We start from the raw sequence: 7,532 nt of genomic DNA, 5'->3' as shown, positions 1-7,532 counted from the left end.
GCAGGTAAACAAACTGGCCCGGCCCACTAGGGGGCTTACCCTGGCGGGCCGCGGGCCAAAGGTTGCCGATCCCTGGTATATGATATGATGTATAATTAGACTATATCATAATGCATATGCACCAGGAAGCTGAAATAAGGTAGCATAAGCAGCTTTAATTCTGCCATGCCCTAATTTTTGAGTGCTCGACTTTCCAAACTTAACATTCTTTTAACGTAGGCCTTTGTGTGGTAATACAATAAATGTACAAGAATGGCGTCATCTCTGGTGCATCATCTAGAGATTGTGACATCTTTAAGCCCTTACACAAGGGAGATCAGTTCCCTTTTGTTGATCTATCTCTACAGGATGCATGCTGTGGTCATTGACAACCCCGGAGCTGCATCCGATTATGGCAAGTTCAAAAGAATATGACAGCTGTCCCCGTTCTCCAATGCAAAGTTCAATATGAGAGAATGTATTTATATAGAACCCTTCATACAAACCACTCGTGAGAATTTGTGGAATATGTACAGTTGGAGGATTTGCTGACAGTTCTTGCCATAAGGGGGGAGGGATAGCTCAGTGGTTTGAGCATTGGCCTGCTAAACCCAGGGTTGTGAGTTCAATCCTTGAGGGGGCCACTTAGGGATCTGGGGCAAAATCAGTACTTGGTCCTGCTAGTGAAGGCAGGGGGCTGGACTCGATGACCTTTCAAGGTTCCTTCCAGTTCTAGGAGATAGGATATCTCCATTTATTTATTTATCTATTTATTTATTTATTTAATTTATAAGGCAAGAACTGGGAGTTCATAGTAGATCACAGTTGTATATAGAGAAAGATTCTGTTAGGATGAGGGATAAGACAGTACGTGGAGAATGCACATTGCGATACTTCCTGTACCTTTGTCTATTAAACCACGAGCCACAGAGACTGCCACACTCTGGCTTTTTTGACTACTTTAAAACTTTCTGATAAAATAAGAGTCCCTCCAAGATAGTAAACACAATTTGCTTTTTAAAAGCTCACAACAGCTAGCAGCTTTGACTCTTTACTAATTGGCAATGCAGAGTGATATCCAAGTCAAACACTTATTTTTTCTTCTTGCTTCGGAATATTTTTGTGTTAATTACTGCAATTTTATACAGTAAGTCTGAAAAATACGAGTTCACGTTCCTCGGAGGACTGGATCATCACAGAGAAGAAGAGTTTTTTAGAGTAAAACATGAAAGACAAAAAACAACCCTTGAAAGAGGAAGTAGAACAGGAAGATTTGGTTGTTTCTTCTAACTGTTTCTAGTAGAGCAAGAGGCACAAACATACAGTTGCTCCTAACAGATTTTGCTCTGCTCAGAACTTGGTTTTAGATAATGCAGTTTTCTAAGATCAGTTGTAAAATAAACTTTCTGACAAAGACCTTGACCAATATATATTTTTAAAAAATTATGTTAACAACAATGCAAAAGGAGACATATAGGCACAAGGGAAATTAAAAATGAAGGGGGGAATAGATAAGTAGGTAATTTTACCAGTGTGTCTAGTGTGCATCATCATGTTACTTCAGTTTTACATTGGTGAAACTCCATTCAACTCAATTGCATATAATGGTTCATATACACACGATCTTTACTGTGTGATATTGCTCTTAGTCAGAAAAATATTCAGAGTTTCTTCCATTTTCAAAATGAATTTCTGGGGAATGACAGCAAATATGGAATCAAATTAAGAAAAGCAGGGTAAGTAATTTCTCCTGTCATTCAGTTGTGCAGTTAGAGTAGGTGTCTGCATCCAGGGAGTTTTAAACACCACCAGCTTTTCAAAATAGCATTTCAAAGAACTGTGAGATTGTAAACATCTGTGAATGAGATATACAAAAGCAACCTCTCTAGCCATCTGTATGAGAAGTGTTTTGATAAACAGAGTACTGCAAAAGTACTAAATACTGGTGAGGTACACTAAATGTGCATCTATTTCTAACAGAATAAAATTTTCTTTTCATAAATGCCCCAAGTATCATAGAGGGGTTGTTTTATTAAATCTCTTTTAAAGTTCTGGACGCCAATTTAAGTGCCACTTTCCTTTTAAAATTCATTTCTTCTCGCCACTGCCCCTCTGATTTTTGTAAACAGGTCTAGCTAGGGGAAAATGTGATACAAGCAGCCGCAAAATAGTTAAGATCATCTTTAAGGAAGTCAGCAGCAAACAGACCTCCCTCCCTCCCTTGCCCAAGAAATCTAACTTCCTCTCCCAATAGTCTGTGGTGGCAGACTGAGCAGACCAGTGTGCTGTCACTATGGACTAATACACATAGAGAACAGCGCTCCTGTCCCTGGGAAAGCATGTCGGTAAAACGGTGTAGATTTAGTGAAATACCTGAAATAACAGTGAGACTAGTAGGAATGACGCATTGGGAGGTAAGAACTTAACCGTTATTTCACGCTGAAATCTGATGCTTAAGTATGCTACCCAGTGAATTGGTTGGTTCAACCATGCTGGTGGTTTTTTTTATGGAAGAAAAGTATTTCTATTTTCATGCTGTTGTTTGAAGGAAGCTTCAGTAATGTGTAGTGTAGAAAGAACATTTCATTTTAAGGTAATGCTTTGTGATGTGTTATTAACCCACCATATGAAAGTTGGCTTTTTGCTTACTAAAGGTGGTGCAGTATTTCCTGTGTCTAACTGAAATCATCTAGTTTTTTTTAAACGTTTTTTCTTTCTTTATAAAATCATAAAGGACGGTTAATGTCCCAGACCCCAAAATTACCAAATTGCAAAAACCTGTCTTTAAATACCAGCTGCACTCCCTGGGAAGTTATAAAGTTAATCTCTTTTAGCATTGCTAGGAGTGTTTAAATGTTCACAGAGGCATAGGGTCTGGGTGAGAGTAAGATCCTTCCCTCGGAGGTCTGAGTTCCTCAGAGTCTGACATTCAAGCAAACCTTTTGGTCTTGATTTGCTACCATCCTTACAGAGTATAAGTCCTGAGCCCCTTCCAAAGTGAACTCTGCTGGATTTGCACAGTTCAGCAGATTGTGAATGGGACATGGAGCCTTTCACCTGTAGGTCACAGGGTTCTAATCCAGTCTAGATGATTTAGGGGACTGCTGGCAGTTTCAGGTTTGTCTGCGCCAGATAAGATTGTCACATTTAATACTGCATCCTAAGTATTGTTCATTTCTGCGAATGTAATGCTGAGAGGGGCTCTGGGGCCAGTAACTGAGATAGTCAACTTTAGTTTAAAGGCCGTGTAGGGATGGACTCAGCTTTGGATTCATAGAGAGACAGACAGAAATGTTAAACTTGTTACTAATTATTTGCATGTGACATCAAAGGCTCAAAGTTTTCCTCATGGGGACTGCAGAACTTGTATTCACTGTCCTGGTATTAACTGCTTTGTTGCTGTTCCTCAGTCCTGCTGAGCAGCAGGAGGGATCTTTTGTTTGTTTATTTAGACCTCTATTGGAAAAGTGTTTAGCTCTAGGCATGTTACATATCATTAACAACCTATAAATCCACAGAAAACCTTCATCATTTCACTTTAGCCTCCATTATGACTTCTCTTACAAAAGCCATCATGGTCTCAATAATCCATTGCGATAGAAATGATTATCGTTGAGACGATAATGGGGTTGCATTGTGTAATCAGCAGTTAAATGTTTTGTGTGTGTATGTGCAGATACATATTCGTTGAACGGTTGAATGTTATTCACATTTGTATTTTGCATGTGCAACTCCCATGAAGGTGGCAGTGATGCAGGCCACATACTAGAGAGCTAAATTCCCTGTGTTTGATGTAAGTTATGACCCATATTTAACAGGACTTCCAAACATAGAAGGAAACCAACATATTGTCACTTCCTGTATTTTTTCATCATCTCAGTGTTTAGTCATGTGCTACTCAGGCTGTGAAAATGGGAATGTTTGTATTTTCTGTGACTTACTTTGAATCACACATTAAGCTTCCAGATTGGGAGGGAACTTCAAGCCTGCATATTTAAAACAGCGTAATCTTGCTGATACAACAATCTCTTTGTGGGAAGGAGGAGGGACCCTTCTGAAAATCAGAGCAGATGGGCCTGAAGGCTTTGCTAGTCAGCTTGCCAAAAGCGGCTGTGCTCTGGATTTCCAAAGCTGAGAGTAACCAGTGTGGCCTCTTTAAGATTTTATATAATGCGTTGATGCTAGTCTATGTATCTGACCAGTCTTATCTCCCCTGCTGTCGAGACATGGGGAGCTCAGAACCTAGGCTTTGCAAAGCAGCCATCATCTGCCTTTACTGGTCTCTGCAGTTAAGAAAGCCAGAGCACAGTGAACAAGCCAGTACTGGGTAACCTGGAGTCCCATTTAGCCATAGTTCAGTAAATCAACCTACTCTACTGTGCTATGGATAGAAAGTTTGTGAAAAATCCATATCTCCAAGGACCGTGTTTCCCAAACTTGGGACGCCACTTGTGTAGGGAAAGTCCCTGGTGGGCCAGGACGGTTTGTTTACCTGACGCATCCGCAGGTTCGGCCGATCGCGGCTCCCAGTGGCCGCGGTTCGCTGCTCCAGGCCAATGGGAGCTGCTGGAAGCGGCAGCCAGTACGTCCCTCGGCCCACGCCGCTTCCAGCAGCTCCCATTGGCCTGGAGCCGCGGCCAGTGGGAGCCGCAATCGGCCGGACCTGCGGATGCAGCAAGTAAACAAACCGGCCCGGCCCACCAGGGGCTTTCCCTACACAAGCAGCGTCCCAAGTATGGGAAACACTGTCCAAGGAGATTATTCACAGCTGATTGAATGAAACTGAAGAAGGCAGCTCAAACTAGTGAAGAGGAAAATAAGGAACAGAATTCTATCAGCCCACCCCGAAATAAAGGTCCGTCTTTCTCCTTTAAAATACACTTATAAAAATTAGTTTTTACATTGGCCGTAAAAATTAACTTCACATTGAAAGTTTGGCCTACACAAAACCTGTATTTTAGTTATGCTACAATCCGTTGGAAGTGCTGAAGAGATTGTGATTTAGTGATGGATCAGAACAAGGGCATATGTTTAAAGACAAAGATGGGAAGAAACACAGATGCTTTGATGAGAAGAGACCTAATTTCTTGAGCTGCTATACTTGTAAAATGCCTGTGTAGAGAGAGGACACGGGAAATCTAGAGTGTTAATCCTTTTCTGCGAAGGCTGTGCATTTGCTTCCCTAGCTGAGATCTATGAATATACATGGCTACTGGTAAGGTGTGTATGGATCAATGTACTCATAGCATAAGGGATTTGTCACTAGATTCTACAGGTCCTTTTTCCCTTTGCAGGAAAAAGAGAAAGATAAGGAGAAGACTAAAGAGAAGGACAAAGATTCCAAGGAGAAAGAAAAAGACAAGAAGATGTTAAATGGACACCTCTTCAGTGCAACCCCTACCGTGGGTCCAGTCAACTGTTACCACTGTATGAAACCTTTCAACAAAGATTCACACCTCTGTGCAAGTAAGTAGTTTTTTCTTTGTGTTCCACTGTTGGTGGAAAGCCTGTCAGCCAGAATCAGGATGCTGGTCATGGAACTTTTGCTTTATTCCCCCTACAAGTTTGAGAATTCTGATCAGGGAGAACCAGATCTGATTAATGCATCAGCCTTTCACGTCAGGTAGCAAGGGTTCAAATATGACTCTCAAGTGAAATGGAGGCTGATTTTCAATCTAGTTCATAGCTGATGTTTGGCCCAGTTTACAGGTATGATGCTGTTCGGTATTGTCATCTGTATCTGTTTAGAGGTAACAGATCAGGACTGTGGTGTATTACTAGTGCTTGGGACTGAGATAAATTATTAAAGCTTTTGGGGGTGATAAGGAAAGCTAGCTTGGATCATGACTGTTTAATTTTCCATTTTAACTTCAGGAAAAAAAAGAACTCTCTCTATCCTATCCCTAGCCTACCTCCTGCTTTAGCTCCAGCAAATACTGATTCGGTGTTCCAGTGAGTTATCAGTGGCAGTAACACAACATTATGAAATTAGAATACACTCACACTTTTCCCCTCGCATATGTGCATGGTGATGATGATGTGTCTCAGATCAAAAGACTGCCATTTTTCTGTGCAAGCTTAGTCGGTTGTAGCAGTTCTATTTAAACAGCTTTCAGACCTGAGTAAATCCTGTGCTTTAAAGGTTAAGAGTAGTTGCCCTACTCGTTGATACATCTTACCATGCATTCAGGTGCTTTTGGTAAGGGGAATTTCCAGGTCCCTGAGATGTGCTTACTTGTTGCTGGTAAGTCAGGTACAAACCTTGCTGGCCAGAAACAAAAACAAAAAACAGGTAGTTTATCTGTTCTCTGCCTAGTAGTAGCTGTTGGCTTAGATCAGGGGTCGACAACCTTTCAGAAGTGGTGTGCTGAGTCTTCATTTATTCACTCTCATTTAAGGTTTTGCATGCCAGTAATACATTTTAACGTTTTTAGGACGACTCTTTCTATAAGTCTATAATATATAACTCAACTATTGTATGTAAAGTAAATAAGGTTTTTAAAATGTTTAAGAAGCTTCATTTAAAATTAAATTAAAATGCAGAGCCCCCGGGACTGGTGGCCAGGACCCGGGCAGTGTGAGTGCCACTGAAAATCAGCTTGCGTGCCGCCTTTGGCACACGTGCCATAGGTTGCCTACCCCTGGCTTAGACTAATGTAGTCTCAAAGGATATGTAAAATATAATGTTGAAAACACTGTATGAACAACAGCTATTTATTGATGCATGCGTAGGGTGAGTATTAGAGGGAAAGGCGTATACGTATAAATGCACTAGTGTTGTGGAATATGTAATCAACACTCTCTAGGTATAATGTAGCTAGGCTTGGCCACATTCGATTTTAATCGATAACTGTCGGTAAATGTCAATTTCAGCTGCCACACTGAAATCAAAGAAAAAAAAAATCTGTGGGTAACAGCATGCCTGCAGGGAGCCCTCTGAGTGAGTAAGTGGGTCCATGACAATAAAGCTCTCCTGCGCTGCCTCAGGGCCAATTACACATGATCCCTGCAGGCGCAAGGTGTGGTAGGGAGGCAAAGTAGATACCCCTGGCCAGGACTGTGAGGAGGAGTCCTCGTCATCCCTGGCTGCGGAGGTAGCCACCCTGCTGTCTCTGCAGCTGGGGACCTGTTCCTCCTCCTCCTTTTTCCAGTCCTGGCTGGGGTTCTCTTTCTGCTGCACCATGATGACCGCAGCATCCCCCGCACCTTGCCACCCCAATGTTTTGGGTCCCTCGGTTGCACAGGGACACCTCTTCAGCCCAATTGCCAGCACTGCCCTTAGCCCAGCCCTACAGCTGTAAAAATAAAAGTAGTTAGAAAAAAATCTTAAAAATTGGGGAGGGGAATCTTAAAACTAAAAATTGATAAAAATTGTCAAAATTAGAAAAAAATCGAATTGTGCCAAACCTAAATGGAGCATAGCCAGCACGTTAGCCACTGGGAGATATGGGCTTCTATTTAAACTCGTTTGATGTTCTTGTTCTAGCCCAGGGGTTGGCAACGTTTGGCACGCGGTTCGCCAGGGTAAGCACCCTAGCGGGCCGGGCCAGTTT

General features: G+C 41.9%; 1 protein-coding gene across 1 annotated transcript in view; it reads left to right on the top strand.

The window, feature by feature from the left end:
* The window catches only part of AKAP13 (A-kinase anchoring protein 13), a 108,346-nt gene that overhangs the window by 60,503 nt on the left and 40,311 nt on the right, over positions 1-7,532 (top strand). The window contains exons 7-8 of the mRNA XM_026648462.2: positions 5,166-5,194; positions 5,274-5,445. Coding sequence (XP_026504247.1) covers positions 5,166-5,194; positions 5,274-5,445 — 201 coding nt within the window. The remainder of the gene's footprint in view (positions 1-5,165; positions 5,195-5,273; positions 5,446-7,532) is intronic.

This window comes from Terrapene carolina, unplaced genomic scaffold (assembly GCF_002925995.2).
Source record: "Terrapene carolina triunguis isolate 2854851 unplaced genomic scaffold, T_m_triunguis-2.0 Scaffold67, whole genome shotgun sequence".
Classification (NCBI taxonomy): Eukaryota; Metazoa; Chordata; order Testudines; family Emydidae; genus Terrapene; species Terrapene triunguis.
Note: the sequence above shows the minus strand (reverse complement) of the source record. Positions and strands in the feature narration are given on the sequence as shown.